This window comes from Saccostrea echinata, unplaced genomic scaffold (genome assembly GCF_033153115.1).
Source record: "Saccostrea echinata isolate AGI-Se365-2 ecotype Australia unplaced genomic scaffold, CSIRO_AGI_Sech_v1 ptg000027l, whole genome shotgun sequence".
NCBI classification, from domain to species: domain Eukaryota; kingdom Metazoa; phylum Mollusca; class Bivalvia; order Ostreida; family Ostreidae; genus Saccostrea; species Saccostrea echinata.
Window position 1 is genome coordinate 2,959,892 of NW_026889776.1, and position 17,897 is coordinate 2,977,788.

General features: G+C 34.0%; 1 protein-coding gene across 1 annotated transcript; it reads left to right on the forward strand.

Moving 5' to 3' along the window:
• The first annotated feature begins 540 nt into the window (after nucleotides 1-540).
• Nucleotides 541-17,245, forward strand: LOC133193440 (proton channel OtopLc-like). The gene is made up of 9 exons (XM_061329385.1): nucleotides 541-1,178; nucleotides 8,900-9,258; nucleotides 11,526-11,661; nucleotides 12,366-12,486; nucleotides 12,879-13,095; nucleotides 13,579-13,748; nucleotides 15,164-15,317; nucleotides 15,523-15,651; nucleotides 16,185-17,245. Exons 1-9 carry the CDS (start codon nucleotides 793-795, stop codon nucleotides 16,967-16,969), a joined length of 2,457 nt encoding a protein of 818 aa, XP_061185369.1. The 5' UTR covers nucleotides 541-792; the 3' UTR covers nucleotides 16,970-17,245.
• Nucleotides 17,246-17,897: the final 652 nt, after the last annotated feature.

Genomic DNA, 17,897 nt, shown 5'->3' on the forward strand with positions numbered 1-17,897 from the left:
AAGGCAAACCGGTTTCGATAAGCTGCAGAGTGTTTAGTTCTCTCTTTTTCAAAAGGCTGCAAAGTCTTGTAATTAAATGCTTCATATTTCGTAGGCTAATATACGATAATTCCGCATCTCGAAAGAGATGGTGTGTGTGTGAGAGAGAGAGAGGACATTATTTAGCCCACCCACACCTTTAAACGATGTATATGAATCATTTGTTTAGAAAGCCCAAAATTCATAGAATCAATTAATTGTAAGCTTACTCATCTAGAATAGACCAATGAAGAATGTAAAGCTTACACTATCGACAACATATTGGAATCAAATCATGGTAATGAGGTTATTGTTTTACTCATCTCTTCTATACATTGCGTAATGTACAAATTATATATTTACTGATAAAATGTTCTGTTCCTCAACCGACTACTTAATCAAACGGCCAATGTTTCACAGCCGAGCACTGTCAGGATGCTTTGGTATAAGGGGTTTTAAAAGGCAAGGGGTATTTTGTATCCTCCGCGAGTAAACAGTAACTTGAATATCACAGTGTGATTTTTGTATGGAATATTGTTATGACAAAGGAGAAACGAAAAACTCCAGATTGCTTTTGATGCCGGGGCAGCACCAGTAAAAATCAGTTAACCGCTGGGCTAATGAATGCAGAAGAGAAGCGCGAACCGCAGTGCAGACGTCTTTTGACAATGCTGTGTCAGTTAATGGATTGCCAGTGTACTTTATCAAAGACCAAGGAATAATTTTGTGTAGAAAATTCTGTTTCTGGAGACTTTCCTATCAATCGGTGTCAACATGAATGGATATACGGCAGTGACTAATTTTAAAGACACCACAAAGACAATAAATATTGACAAACAGGAGCCTAAGATTGGAATTCATAAAAATGACTGTAATTTGGACATTCCCGAGTCAGACAGTGGGGACGATTCTGAAAATACTTATAGACCTTATAGTGACACAGTGGATACTGACGCCAGTAACACCCAGGACGAAGGGGACCCGCCGTCACCGCCTGTGTCCCGGGTAGCGGACAGGTGCTTGTTGAACAATTTGAATATAGTGAGTAGTATAATAAGCAGCGACTCGGACAGCTGCACGGAGGGGGAGTTTATCTTGGACCGTGGTGGGCAGACGACAGACGAAACCAGCACGTCGTCTGAATCTGATGAAACGCAGATGTAAGTACTGATTCCAGTATAAAGAAAGTGAGAAAAGGAACCTTCTAACCACTTCATGTGGATTTTAAAAAATCCCTCGGGGGGGGGGGGGGGATTGTATAATTGTGTTTGAATCATTGAATTTTTTTTTAAACACAAAAAACAAACAATTAGGAGCAAATTTGTTTTACATAAAGTATTTCTAATCATTAGGCATGTTAGATTTATATCAAAAACTGATCTACTGCATATTATGTGTCTCTTTAAGAGTAAATGTTATCACCATTAAAAGAGTAACTTCAAAAAGAAAACATGTGAAATGAATACATTGTATTAGGGACTTTAAAATTATTATTTACGGTGTAGTTTTAATGAACATGTATTCATGAAAACATTATTACAGGAAAAACAAACTATAAACAGATGTTGGCTCATAGAACGAGCGCGCAGGGGGGAAGAGAAAGTGTTACCAAAATGATTCAAATACTTGGAATGTAGTAATTTCGTTAAAACAAATGTTTCACTGAAATGGATTCGGTACGATTAAATGTTAATGTTGATCAAGGGTTATCTAGTTTTGTTTTATGATGATTGCGCTGCGACACTAATTGATTCGGTATTTTAAGGCAATTACTCAGAGAAGCTTTCTCTGGTTTTTGTTACGAAGTACGGAGCAATTAAAGAATTCCCTAGGGTGGATAACTGTCTGTCTTCCAGGTCAACAACTATCTCTTATGTCCTTGTCAGGTTTGAAAAGTAGATGATATGTGTCTTACCTAAATTATCTATCTTGAAATATAGACATAAAGAACAGTAACAAGTGATATGTTTTAAATCAATGTCAAAGTATTAAAAATAGAGTTGTCGTGTACATGCTGTCCAAAGGAATCCGGATTTCTAACCAACAGTCCATTTTACTTTGGAAAACTTAAGGTTCATAATCGTAGCAAGTGTCAGAGTAGGAAAAAAATGTCTTTAGTAATTTGCTGAAGATCAATATCTCCGATGATATTCCAGATATTTGCAGTTGCACGCATTTTCGTCAAGAAAGGTGCGAAATCGGTGAAATTGCAGAGATCACTTAAATGAAATCCATTAACATCGGATTTGTTTCGTTGCTCTGGGGCTTTTTCCGTATGTCATCCTCACCTCGCTGTGTGAACTTCTGACGGAACGACCGGGACACATGCCGGCCAGACACGAAGGTGGCTAAGTGGATCCCCACGGGTCCCCAATCGATATCACTCACAAAATTACCACACTACATTTTATGACAGCATTGAAGATTATGGCTTATAATTTGATTGAGCTGGAAGATTAGAAAGCAGACATTCGGGGAAAAAATCAACTTTTGAAAAATTTCGAGTTTGTCTATTTTTTTGTCTTGAAAAATTAAGAGATGTCAAAATTCGAATATCTCACTATCAGGTGGCAATGTACAGTACCAACCAGACCCAACCTGACACCAAAGCAGTCCCAGAAAGCAGTCCCCGGGACTGCTTTTGGGACCGCTCTGGGACTGCTGTGGGACCGCTATGGGACTGCTGTGGGACTGCTCTAGAAAGCAGACCCGGCAGTCCCAGCAGTGTCTGGGACTGCTTTCTGGGACTGCTTTGTTCACTCATGCGTGAAAAAGGTTCTGAGTGACATGATAGCTCCGCCCCTTGTGTATTCTGAATTTGCAGCTCTTTGTTGTTGTTTTGTTTACTTTCTGCAGAGAGGTGTTTAAGATAGAAACAAATATAAAAAAAACAAGTATTAATTTCTTACAAAAATTGAATAAATAGAGATAGTTATACATGTAATTACTAAATGTCTTAAGAGGGCTATAAATTTACACAATTGTAGTCTAGAATTAATTTTAAGAAAATAAAAGTAGTTAAAAGGGAAGTCAGGGGATGATTTTTATTCCTTAAATTAAACTTCAATACAGGTGTTTGAAAGAAAAAATTCTAGGCCTATTTAATAAATTAATGCTTTCAAATTACATGTGTACTCAAAGTTTGCATTAGCACTATTTAAAAACAAACAAACTTGTCATTTCAGTAAGATACATGTATTCAGAGGAACGTACTGTACTGAATTTTTTTTTCTTAATTGAAAAAGCTAATACCATGCTTAAAAAAGAGCACTCCATGCTATTTTTTACCACCCTCAAATAAAACCTAATAATTTATTTAATGACCATGAAATAAAATTATTCTACCATTCTTCTGTCACATAAACAATGTGAACAATTATTCGGGGATTTATTTATGAATTAGTTTTTAATTTATAAACAAGTTATTAAAAGAGTACATTTATTTAAAAAATAAACATTTGAAAATATCGGGAATTGTGACCTGTTTCTTATTTCTTTGTTTGTGTTTACCTGGCCGGTTAATACAGCTGGATTGTATAAAATGGTGTCAACACCTGAGGTTTCAATCGCCTTTGGGCATAATTAGCAGAAAGTCAATGCATGTTATTTGGGTATCAGTGTTACACATCATTGAACACGCTGGTCAACATTGACACTAATTTCAATCTATGTCCTGCAAAAAATCTTAGTTTCAATAATTGTGTATAAATTTATTTCGGGATTAATTAATTTTGAACATAATCTGAGGGTTCCATTTGCGTGATTTACAGATGTACACTCGAACATTTATAAAATAAAACAATTAAAACTGAGAATCTAAAGATAATTTAATTAAGAAGTCATTGAAAATAATCATGACTGAAATATAATACTCAGCAATGTTTAACAAAGAATTTTTCAAAAGCTCCAATACTTAAGAAAAATGCATTCAGAGTATAGTATGGGAATCGGCCTTGCTCTATAATTATTATTATCTATTTAAAGCTAATTCTGGTATAAAATAAACAATTCAAGTTTAATTTTCTATATAAAAAATAAATATGAAAACCAATATCAATCACAAAAAATAAATTGGTTTATTTTGGTTAAAAATTAATATACCAAATAATTGTGTTTAAATATTCATGTTATTAATATATGTGAGCGTCTTCTTCATTCAATAATTATAATTTGTTTCTATACACGTACTGTGATTTTCTTAACAGTTCAGAAATGACTGTCACGTAAGAATTGTAAATATCTGTTGATACTACTCAGAAAGAATTGCTCATCAATTTCAACTGCCTTTTATATAGTTACATTGTTTATTGGTAATCTCATTCTGAGTAAGCTCCGCCCATTAAATTAAATAACCCCGCCCACTGGGACTGCTGGGACTGCTTTCTGAGACCGCTGGGACTGCTGGGACCGCTGTGGGACTGCTCTGGGACCGCTCTGGGACTGCTCTGGGACCGCTCTGGGACTGCTCTGGGACCGCTGTGGGACTGCTTTAGCAGTCCCAGAAAGCAGTCCCCGGGACTGCTCTGGGACTGCTTTGTGTCAGGTTGGGTCTGGTTGGTACTGTACTGTATAAGATTTCTTGGGGCCCAGTTGGGGACTCATGATGACATTGCATTGATAAATTTACCCTTGTTTCCCAAATTTACATGTAATTCAATATCATTCCATATTATTTTTTTATTTTGATGGAAAACTAACCGTAGAGCGAGATTAAAACCATCGGGTCAACAAAGTCGATACAACCTGTCAAAGTCTACAGGATTGTTATTTTAAAATTTTCCTTAAAAATAGTAATATCTTGTTTCTCCCAAGTGCTAGATAAATCGATGACCTATAGACACGCCTTCACCTATCAGCTTATATGAACGTTTGGTCGGAGTACGAACATAAATCTCTCCTCGCGTCCATCATCCTTGTTTTTCAGTTTTTGTGGACTTCGATAACAATTTTATTTAATTATGTCATTGAAAAGACCTTGCTTTAGGAACCCGAAACTTCCGCCCATTCTTCTTGACGGAGACGTTGCCGCACAATTTATCAACATAAAACTAAAGAAATCCCTTAGGAAGCCAGTGTTAGATTCGTCGTTATCGTAACCCTGGTCTAAAAGACATGAAAATTAACAGAAGTTGGAAAATTTAGTATTGGTGTATTAGACCCTTCATTTGAACGTTCTAATACAATATGGAGGGGTTAAAGTAAGGAATTTTTTACACTCTGGTCTGTTTTGTGGATCAGTTGTCGAACAAGGACCTGACGTTAGATACTAAGAATTGATTATATGTTATGGGAGTTATGAACACTTAGTAATTAAAATCCTTCAACAACGTTCCCTTTTTGTGTTTGACTGGATATACTTTGAAACTCAAGATTGTAGAAGAAAAAAGGGTACTAGTATAGAGCTGATAAGCAAATTATGATGTTCTTTGAACTTTTTAAAAACAAATTTAGATAAAAGATATATATTACTATGTTATTTTGATTCTGCTGAAGTATTATGATGCTAATATTAATTAAATACAAGATTATTGACGCAAGTGCTATGTTAACAAATAATTTACTTTACATAGTCTGGATAGTTTCCTAATTTGAGAATTTCGTTTGTATACGTGCAAGTAATTCATTTCTGTTGATTTACATGTACTATACTTATCATCTTATGCATCTAAGAACTAGCGCTCGATTTAGCTGGTAAATCAAGCAATTTTTCAATAAAACAAAATAAATCACACACACACCCTCACACACCAAAGAAAAAAAATGAAACAAGAGGCCCAAGGGCCTTAACGGTCACCTGAGTACAATACAACAATTTAGAGGATCCATAAACTGAAAAATGAAGCTTTGTTGCCCAAAAGCAAGAAAAATAGTATGATTAGCATCAACAAAATAATTGGTCTAGTATCTATCTGCCTATCTGACTTTCCAAGTCATTAAATCTATGAAAGTACATTTTCATTATACAATAAATTATCTTGCATAATTCTCTTATTCTATTAAGCTTTCAAATACATTATTTACATTGATTAATTATCAAAGGTGAATGGCAAAGGGGAATAACTTTGCTCAGCAGAATACAAGTTAATAGAGCCCTGGCCAGGACTAGAACACTTGACTAAATGGTCCAGGTGTTCAAAATTCTGGTAAAAATACCCTTGCATATTAAAACTTTTACTCTGTTTGCCTTGAACATCCCCAGAAGCATAGAAGATTTTCAAAGAAATGCATTTTCACCATAATATTAAATAAATAAAGCCCCATCCTTACCCAGAACATCTGACCCATTGGCCATGAACTCACAATTCTGGAAGAAGCACCCTTTCTCATTATAACTATACACTTGTTTCTTTACTTTATAACCAGCAGTAGAAAAAATATTTTGAAAGAAATTATGCATTTTCACTATATATAATCAATAGAGCTCTTTCCCCCTCACCAGAACCCCTGACCCAAGGGCCATGAGGCATTCTTCCTTATCATAACCATGCACTTCCTTTGTTTGAAAAAAACCCAGGCGCACACAAGATTTTGAAAGAATTCATGCCTATTCCCTATCTAATCAATAAAGCCCCGCCCTAACACCAAAACCCCTTACCCAGAGGCCATTAAATTCATAATTTCTGAGGCAGCCATGCTCATCATAACTATGTACTTAGTTTATTTAATATCCAGGAGCAGAGAAGATTTTCAAAGAATTAATGCAATTTTAATATATAATCAATGGAGCCCATCCCTAACACCAGAACCCCTGACCCAAGGGCCATGAAACAATTTCTGAAAAGGCAGTCATGCTCACCATAACTATGTTCTTAGTTAGTTTATTTAATACCCAGGAGCAGAGAAAAAGATTTTCAAAGAATTAATGCAATTCTACTATATAATCAATAGAGCCCTGCCCTAACACCAGAACCCCTGACCCAAGGGCCATGAAATTCACAATTTTGGAAGAGGCACTCTTGCTCATCATAACTATGTACTAAGTTACTTTATTTAATGCCCAGGAGCAGAGAAGATTTTCAAAGAATTAATGCATTTTAACTATATAATCAATAGAGCCCCACCCTAACACCAGAACCCCTGACCCTGGGGCTATGAAATTCAAAATTTTCAAAGAGGCATTCTAGCTCATCATAACTATATACTAAGTTAGTTTATCTAATACCCAGGAGCAGAGAAGAAGATTTTCAAAGAATTAATGCCTTTTCACTATATAATCAATAGAGCCCAGCCCTAACACCAGAACCCCTGACCCTGGGGCCATGAAATTCATAATTTCAGAAGAGGCACTCTTCCTCATCATAAATATGTACTAACTTAGTTCATTTAATATCCAGGAGCAGAGAAAAAGATTTTCAAAGAATTAATGCATCTTCACTATATAATCAATAGAGCCCCGCCCTAACACCAGAACCCCTGACCCTGGGGCCACGAAATTCACAATTTTGGAAGAGGCAATCTTGCTCATCATAACTAAGTACTAAATTAGTTCATTTAATAACCAGGAGCAGATAAGAAGATTTTCAAAGAATTAATGCATTTTAACAATATAATCAATAGAGACCCGCCCTAACACCAGAACCCCTGACCATGGGGCCATGAAATTCACAATTTTGGAAGAGGCACTCTTGCTCATCATAACTATGTACTAAATTAGTTCATTTAATACCCAGGAGCAGATAAGAAGATTTTCAAAGAATTAATGCATTTTAACTATATAATCAATAAAGCCCTGCTCTAACACCAGAACCCCTGACCCTGGGGCCATGAAATTCACAATTTTGGAAGAGGCACTCTTGCTCATCATAACTATGTACTAAGTTACTTTATTTAATACCCAGGAGCAGAGAAGAAGATTTTCAAAGAATTAATACATTTTCACTATATAATCAATAGAGCCCTGCCCTAACACCAGAACCCCTGACCCAGGGGCCATGAAATTCACAATTTTGAAAGAGGCACTCTTGCTCATCATAACTATATACTTAGAAAATTTATTTAATACCCAGGAGCAGAGAAGAAGATTTTCAAAGAATTAATGCATTTTCTCTATATAATCAATAGAGCCCCACCCTAACACCAGAACCCCTGACCCTGGGGCCATGAATTTCACAATTTTGAAAGAGGCACTCTTGTTCTTCATAACTATGTACTAAGTTACTTTATTTAATACCCAGGAGCAGAGAAGAAGATTTTCAAAGAAATAATGCACTTTCCCTATATGATCTATATAGCCCCACCCTAGCACCAGAACCCCTGACCCTGGGGCCATGAATTTCACAATTTTGGTAGAGGACTCAATGCTTATTACAATTATGCCAACAGTTTGACTGCTTGATGTCCAGGAGTAAAGAAGAAGATTTTTAAAGATTGCATTATTTTTGGTGGTTTTAGCCCCACCCCTCAGGCCCCAGGGGGACAGGGACCATGGAATTCACAATTTTTGTTCCCCTTCACCCATAGATGCTATATGCCAAATTTGGTTGAAATTGGTTAAGCGGTTTCAGAGAAGAAGCAAAAAATGTTCAAATGTTAACACACGACGCACACCGCACGACGCACGCCGACGGACGAGAACGGATAGCAATAGGTCACCTGAGTGACTCAGGTGACCTAAAAAGAAAAAAAAAAGAACGAAACAAAGACCTCCCCCCCCCCAAAAAAAAAAGAGAAAAAAATAAACAAAAACAAAAACCATCTGATAGGTTTCAATGTACGTGTAACGGTAATTAAGCCTAATTAAAATGCCAGATGAGAAAATTTTTCAATAGAGCACATCGTGATGCCTGTTCTTGTATTGAAGAATATAAATGTAAATTTAAGTGTACTGCATGGTTCTCAGCAGAAAAATAAATTTACATTTGTTTTCCTTTTACTGCGACAGATGGGTGGGAAACCGAACAAGGACCAGTGGAAGCGTTTCCACTCCTCCACTTCCTAGTTTGACCAGCTCCAATGCCAGCGACAGCTGTGTCCAAAGCCCCAGCAACCGGAATAATACAATTCCACGGTACTCCTCCCGTGAAGTTTCCTCATCTGGAAACGCGTCAGTGGTGACGTCACAAGCGGGCACTGGCGACGAAGCTAACGTGGGCAGAAGTCACTCATGGCATGAACTTCCAAGTGACGTTGAATGTCAGATTCAGAGAAGGTCGTCCAGAAACATCAGTCTTTTACGCCATAACCCAAGGACTGGAAATACAGAAACAATTGTGATTGAGACCCACCCAAATGGAGATTCAGGTATCAGAATTTATACTTAACATGTATCCATGAATAAATGGCCAAAAAAAAATAAATAAATAAATAAATAAATAAATGAAATAAAATTAATAAATAAATATACCCCGCTCACTAAGAAGACAGACACAAAAGATGATACAAGTACCCGTGAATGAATAGTACATTGTATTTTCAATACTGTTTAAGTGAGAGGAAGTACATTTATATAGAGGATATTCATGTTTTATGGATGGATATGAAATTTATTTCACGAATGGGACAAGATTTTTTTAAAATATATTTTCATGAGTGCGAAGCACAAAATATAAAACAATACTGTCTCGTGAAACTACAAAATATTGAATTTTCTGTTTATTACATTTTCTTTGATTTTTCCTTTGATCTGTCTTTTCGTACCTCAGTGTCATAGACTGTGACATCATAGTTGAGCGGTTGAGACAGCTTAGCAATTGTGAGAATAAACATTGGATTTCAACAACATAGTTGGAAAAACTCTGGCAGTTTTAATCTCTGTCGGGTCGGTATACATTCTACCTTATAAGAGTTAGGCCAGGGAGTATGTACAACAAAATTCAAGAAGGGAAGGAAAATCTCATGTTTTGCCGCACTTTGATAATCTTTCACATTGTGACAGAATATATCACTTTGATATTCTTTCGTACTGTGACAGAATATCACTTTTATTCATTTAAATAAATTACAGTATTTCACTGTTGAAAATATGATAAATTTCTTTTTTTAAAGAAATTCTTATGGATAAGTTTGAGTAAAATAAGCTATCTGTTTTAGCATGGGATGGTGTAACACTACCAATCAACACAAGTATTTAAAAAAGATGTCTGTGTCAGTGTGTGTAAAAATTAGCAACGAAAAGTACTAATTAAATTAATCAATATCCTTACTTACATAGTTTCAGACTGGAATAGTAAAAATGTGAATATAACCCTTTGCATAAAAATAAAACACAATGATTCATACGATGAAAATTCGGGTACATTTCGACCTTCAGTCGACCGTAGTTAAACGCATCCACTTTAAAGCCACAATGGGATTACCTATCGCTGAAACATCTCCCCTGGTATCGAATGCCTGACACCTTAAAACACTGACACAGAGACACATTTTCTCGCATCTTTTAGAGCTCGAAATGTCATTTAATATAGATATATAAATCTTTGCAATTGGATTTAATGAAAGTTCGTTCCTTCCAAGCTCTATGCAAGTTAAAACGTAATTAAAATGGAATTGTGGCGAGGAATGATTTTTTTGTAAAACTCGTTATTATGGACTGTTGTAAATCAAACAATTTTTGTTTTGACTCATACGATAGAGGTAAGAAGAATTTTCTCCTAATTTCGAAAAATAAAGAACATTGTAAAACATAATCAATTTACTGTCTAAAGAATAAGAACATAAAGCGTTGATAAAATAATATTTATGATCTCTGTTTTCTTGTATAAGTTACACGAAAATAATTAAAATACAAGTTAAAATTCTTTTTTTTTCCTTTGAGATCTGAATTTTCACTGTATATCACCAAAAATTAGTTTGGGATTAATTTCATTGAAATATTATGCTTAATTTTTCTCCATAGAAAAAAATCATCAAAATCTGTAAAACGTATTTCAGTATGATATATACATGTACAATGTATATTATTGTTCTGATTTTTTTTTTCTGAGAGAATTCTTCGACAGTATAATGCTGTTGTTATTTCAGTTAAATTAATTGACCATGAAACAAGCGCACGGTTTAGAAATTACTTAGAAACATGATCTTAAATGTATTTTACAGATACCACACTATTTACTAGGTTTATATGGAAATGAAATATGATTTTCAAAGCCAAATAAATAATAATTGAAAGAAATGCATGTTTTGTTCTTACCCCTATAATCATACTGTGAGAGTGTAATATCATCTTTATGTTGAAGAATTGATTCCCCGTAAAATATTCCTGCCCATGCCAGTTGTAGATTCGTGTCTTTCACTTGTTTAATTTCCTTCATGAGAGCACATTTGGAAGCAACATGACCATCTCACGCAAACCCCGCTTAATTCACTTCTTGTAAAGTTGATGTATTTTCCAAACCATCCAATTAGCATGTCGAATTCTTGAAAATCTAATGATTTAGTGCAACCTTAGAGTTTAACCTCATACGTTACAAATAAAAATGATATTATTAAATATTTCTTTCATTTATCAAAGCATCAATTAAATTCTGTTTATTCGAAATTTCTGAGACTGGTACTTTGTGTAATTGCAGGACTTGGTCACGATGTCCATTCTAATTCTGAAGAACTCTTCTATCCGGATTCGCCATCAAATGCATCATGGTCCATTCTAAAGAAAAACAATGGCCGATACAATGACGTCAATATTCCTGTTGATTCCACTCTCATGTGAGTAGTGGAAATGCCGATGAAAACATGTTCATTGTTGTGTACAAATATTTGTACATGTAATTTATAATATTTAGTGGATTTTCTGTGGTTTAGAGTAAAATGATATGAAGTCAACTTGATCTAGTCCTGCACTGAAGACAAATTCAGAAATTTGGTCTTTATATATATATTTTCAATTATTTTATGTAAATTTTGGTTATATAAATGTGGTGCTCAATAGATTTTAAAAATTACTGTCACCGTCTTTCTAAAGTTTTCTCCGGAGGCTTATTCCCCACCTCTTCCAAAGCAGGGCCCTTTTGTAACAAAAGACATTGCATGTACCACTAAGGCTAAACAATTTTTTCTTGACCCTCTGAAAGCCTTTATTAAATGCTAGTATAAAGGTGTATGACCGATTTTTTTTTTACATTAAAATAACTGCTTACATTAATTAATCCCAAAAAAGAAAATAATTGTAAAACACATTTAAAAAAAAAAAATAATCCTTTAGAAGATCTTTTGTAAAATGAATCCCTGACCTGTAAATATACTCAGAAATTTATTCAAACATATTTCAAATACCATGTGCAGAATTAACTTTGCCGTTGTAGATGATTATAATAAAAGTATGTTGCATTGGATTTTTTTTCACAGTAGCCAAACGTTGCTTTCACGTTTTAACTTTATTTATTCAAATTAACCCAATTTTCTTTTGTCAGGGACAACATGTTCACGAGCATCAGCGGATTATATGCCATGGCGGTTGTTGTATTGGGTTGTGTTATTCCTATATCAAAGATCTTCTCCAAAGAAACTTTCATCTTTTCTTTCCTTTTTGATGTATGTTTTATTTTATTACATTTTATCTCAATTTTCGTTCGTAATATCGTGTGAAAACTCTTCCAAATGACGTTGAAGCTAAGGTTTTATAACATGCATCTCTTGTAATTATAATTAATCCCGTGAGGCTCTTGGTAACGTCTTCAAGCAATAATGTTAACACTTCAATCAAGAATCTATTCATTATTTTTATCTACGTGAGAAAGGTTTTTTTTTTGCAATATTAAAGATGTCCAAATAATTTTTGGGAAATAAAAGAAAGGAAAATTATGCGATTTTTTAAAATCATAGTCTTAAGTAATTATTATTTCAAATCATTATATATCATAAAATAAAGGAGAATTTTTTTCCCAGCGTTTTTGAACGTCAAAAATTACACCTCTTTTTTTCAGGGTTTTTATATATACATATACACAATCAGTGTATTTTTTCTAATATATGCGTACGTCTACCTCCTCCAAGATAAATCCCTCAAACTTCGGAAAAACCTTCGAAGAGGACAGTACACTACAACTTCTGGGTCACGTGGTAATTTAAAACGGAAGTACTCATTTGATGATTCCCGAACCTATCATACCGGAAGTTTCTACCTGAGACTCGGTGCAGTAGGTAAGAACACTGCTATTAGTATATACGTATGCTACGTCAAAAGCAACACTTAAATTTTGTAGCGTTCAGATATATTGATAAGGAATTGTGACACGAATGCTAAACATGCAAGCAAATAAACGAATGACCATATCAATTTTGAAAATTTTACAAATTAAAAGAAATGTATGAATACAAATTTGTACCTGTAATTGTTGTGATCAAACTTTTTTTCTCTCTATGGGTTATGCTAAATATTGAATGACGAAAAAAATATATATCTGTGCATCATGTGTACATAGATTTGTTTTAAATGTCTGGTTTAAAAAATAGTTTAGAGAGACGTATCTTTAAATAACGTAAAACAAAAAAACAAAAAAAAAAAAAAAAAAAAAAAAATGAAAATATATATTTTTTAAATATATATCGTAAAATTATTTTCTCACATCTTTTGAATATAATCGTCATGTAATCATAATTTGGAACTAATTCTATTATTTCTAGGCTTTGGTATTGGTAGTATGATACAGAGTGGGCTTCATTTTGGGGAGTTATTTGACACACACCCAGACCCCCCTTCCTACCCATGTGAAAATATCGCTGAAGGAGCCAGACCTATTTTGCATCTCATATTCACATTTGTACAACTTTATTTTGTATTCTTAAATTCCAAGGTGAGATAATATTTTATTTTGTTCTCTTCATTAAGTAAATATAATAAAAGTTTAATTCTTATATAATTTCTCGCTAAAGTGAATGTATAATATCTTTTGAAATATTCGGAAGATTGATATTATTATCCAACCAATGCACTGAGTGAATTTTAAAAAGCAGAACAATTATCGTGAAATAAAACAAGTTTTTGTCATTCTATATTTTTTCTCTCCCCGTGGAGATTCTTATTTATTTAAAAATATAATTAGTAATTACAGTACTAATATTTTTCTTAGCTGCAAAATATGTGGTTACCAAACTCAGAAAAATAACCCCACCCTATGAATAAATAAAGAAATAAAGAAAAACGTCAAAAAAAAAAAAAAAAAAAAAAAAAAAAACTGGGCATAATAAAAACAGCACAGAAGAAATAGAATCTTACATTTCAAATGTAAGGAATATTACAATAAATTGTTATAAAATGAAAATTTTCTTGAACATATGTACTTGTATAATATAAGGGACTAAATTAATGTATATATTGAAAGATTCTAAATAACTTTTCTATATAGAGGAAATTTAGTCATACATGTTCAGTGTATAATTATGAATCCAGGCTGCAGACTATCATCCGTTCATAAAATAATAAATGTTTCATGCAGTGAAGATTTAGTGGGGTGGAACGTGTTGATACTAGGTCCTCGTCTGTAAACTATTGGCCAGACTCTGTACACAAGTCAAATATGATATATTGTTTACAGATAAAATTATCTTTTGCAAGGAATTGTTTAAATATTCAGTAAATCATACCTCGATGGCCCGATACCTTGGCATTTCTGTTAACGCTGCAAAGGTGCATTCTCTGACAGTAAGGTGAACCATATGGTAATTAAACGGTCACCCGTAGTCAGTCTGCAAAGGGAAACTTCAAAGAACATTTTAAGATATTAACATTTACACCTGCTCTTCGTTACTATCGGTGGGAACAGAAGGGCAAGCAAACACCACATAACATATGTTGTGATTTTTATCGACTGTCGGTTGTTTTGAAATCTAACAGTATTTGATGGAGTAATGGAATATAGGAAGTTACCTATCCATGGATAAAATGAATAACAAAAGCTGTCTTTAACTTTAATTTGATAATATTTCTTTTAAATAAAAAAATTAATTCTTGTAGAACATTCATAAAAATATTTTTAGTTAGGGAGCATTAACACATAATTTAAATGAACGCCTGCCAAGACCCTGTAGCCAATATGAGCGTTATATACTTTTTTCTTCTTGCAAAGTTAAAATTGTATATAATCATTTTTAGAAATTTATAAAAAGATTATGTCACTTTTGATCAAAGGAAGGTTTTTCGTTACTCGTATTAGCTATTTTCTTTGTAAACATCAGATGATGGAATGGTTTTGTGGATTGCTTGTTTCAGATGTGCATACATCGATATAAAACAGTGGCAAGGTTTGGGTTGATGCACATGGTGGCAACAAACGTTTGTGTCTGGGTCCAAAATATTGTCCAGGAGACCTTGCGTGAAATCAGACCTCTGTATGAAACAGGTGCAGGCACCAACGAGACAAGAGGTAACAAACGGTTTGAAAGTTTATTGCGGCTTTTATTATTTACTTTATATATACTTAGTAGTTCTCTGGTTATTTTTTTTTTTTTACCTTTTCTAATAGCAGAAAATTAAGAAACATAAATCAAAAACTCTGAGTCTGAAAAGATTCTGAGCGTAAAGTAAAACGCCTGTAAAACGAATGTTTTGTTTACGACTTCCCTTTCCAGATTCTGTTGTCCAAAATCACACAGGATACCGCCTAGGTTGTAATAGGAATTCTTTGATGTCGGACGTTGTGGAAACCTCTAGTTCTTACTTGTATCCATGTACCATTGAATATAGTCTCATATGTGCAGGTACTTTTAAATCATTACATAATTAAAATTTCCTATAGCTAATATCCAAACATAACAAGAAATCGCTTGTATAACATTTTAAGTTAAATTTACACGACTAACTACATGTATTAAAACGAAAACGTTTTAAGAAGCTAGCAAGCACAATGCCTACGGTGCGACAAATAATTACGAAGGTGAAAAATTAAATCTCAATTTAGCAAAATTTTCCTTGATATTTCATCTAACATTATTGTGTATTTCACGTAAAATCTCACAATTTGCAAAAATCTCAAAAAAGATTGAAATTATTTGAGGGCAAAAATGATCATTTCCTCATAACACAATTTTTCCATATGAGTGGGTCCTCGCTCCATTTTTTTGAAAGTTTATCCTCAAAGTCGGAGATCATCTTTAAAGAGAATTCATTTTTAAAGCTGTTAAAAAGAAATTTTAACATGACCAGAAAATGTACTAATCAACTGATTGTCAACATCTTTATTTTTACCTACAAATGACTTCAAAACATCGGTATTTTTTTTTAATTTAAATAGGAATTCTGTACGTTATGTGGAGGAATATCGGAAAGGGTGGGCGGACACATGAGGAGGTAACAAGTGAGGAGGAAAGCAAAGCTAAATCTCATCGTATGACGGTCGACTGTTCCCGCTCTAGTCGTGGACTCTTTTTGGGAATTTTTATCCTCGTAGGAACAGTCATAACTATGATAACATTCTTTGTTCTCATTAGGTCGAATAGTTATCTCAATACGGCCGTCAAACTGGAACATTTATCTGCTGTGGTTATTTACGTAGTGACGTCAATTGCCGTCGTATTGGCATTCCACAGAATGCAGACGTTACGAGTAAATTCGGAGAGGGAATTGGACCTGGAGGAGTCGTTGCTTCTGTTGGGTTTAGGAGGTCTCTACGTGTTTACTTTTTTCAGTATTATTGCCGCTTCCATGAAGAAAGGACCAACGGATTACTTAGTCATTTTGTCCTGTGTTTTCAGACTGTTTCAAGCCTCATTGCAAACAGTCTTCCTTTTAAGTGGAATGCGAAAGTCGTCATGGCGACGAGAACAAGAGAGACAAAAGCCTGGGCGGGAATATGTTACGTTCTTGTTAGTCAGTAACATTGCAATGTGGGGACTCAATACGTTTGAAATTCAGAGATCTCGGGCAAACCCAGTGCAACTTGAATTTTATGGATTTGTAGCCTGGACAATTTTTAATCATTTATCTGTCCCACTGACCATTTTCTTCCGGTTTCATTCTACGGTGTGTCTGTCAAATATCTGGAAAAGTGCATGGAAAAGACGGATGCCGGCAGTTTAGGTGTCTTTCATTTACTTTTTAGCACTGTTATCAAAATTATCAATAGAAATATGCATCGTATTTGCTTTATTTTGATGCTACCATCTTTTTCATAATCCTCAAAGGCTGATCATTGTGTCTAGTATTATATTCATAAACACATCAAGTATTATATTCATAAACACATCATTCTTTTATGAAACTATGAGTCCGGATATGAAAATAATTATTTTTATACAACTATCATAAATTTTTAATGCCAAAGGGCTTCAAAGAAGTTGCTATTGTTCTAATGTGTTCAATTTATATGTTGTACTTTTATTTCACAGTTTATTTTATGTCATTTGAAATAAATTCCTATTTCATTGATACTAGTATCTTTTAAAGCGAACGTAAAAATCTGTTTGTAAACTTGAGATAAATATTAAGAACTTAATATATTTCCTGTTTTCAACTGCATTTACAATGAATAATTACTCAGCACATTCGGCAAGAAAACATAAAAATAATGTAATATTGAAGAGATGCAACGAATCTGAGACTTTTTAATTAAAAATCCATCTTTTGTTAAAATGGTTGAAATTATTAGGGCAGCAACTATTATGCAAATTTTGACAGGATGTGCCAAATGAAACTTGAATACCAACATGCATTCAGGAGATAATGGCGATCGGTCTTTTTATATTATAATATATAATATCTGCATCAAAATCTTAATAAAGCAGTGGAGAATATAGGTATATGGGCCAACGTTGGCCCAAAATAGTTGAAACAAGACGCCATTTAAAGTCACGTGTGCACTGTGGATACGTGCCATTTGTCTTGCTTCAAGTAGGGCTTGTCCAATGACACAAAAAGGTTACCTTGTGAGGCCTGTCATTCAACCTTGGAGGACTCATTTTAAAAATATAGTTATTATTTTATTATTTATTTAAAGCAAATGCATTTT

What these genes read in the sequence shown, in the direction of transcription:
- LOC133193440 (XM_061329385.1), top strand. Translation starts at nt 793, where the DNA reads ATGAATGGATATACGGCAGTGACTAATTTTAAAGACACCACAAAGACA. An exon ending in CCTGAGACTCGGTGCAGTAG is followed by an intron (nt 13,096 to 13,578) that starts GTAAGAACACTG and finishes TATTATTTCTAG; the next exon opens with GCTTTGGTATTGGTAGTATG. An exon ending in ATATAGTCTCATATGTGCAG is followed by an intron (nt 15,652 to 16,184) that starts GTACTTTTAAAT and finishes TAATTTAAATAG; the next exon opens with GAATTCTGTACGTTATGTGG.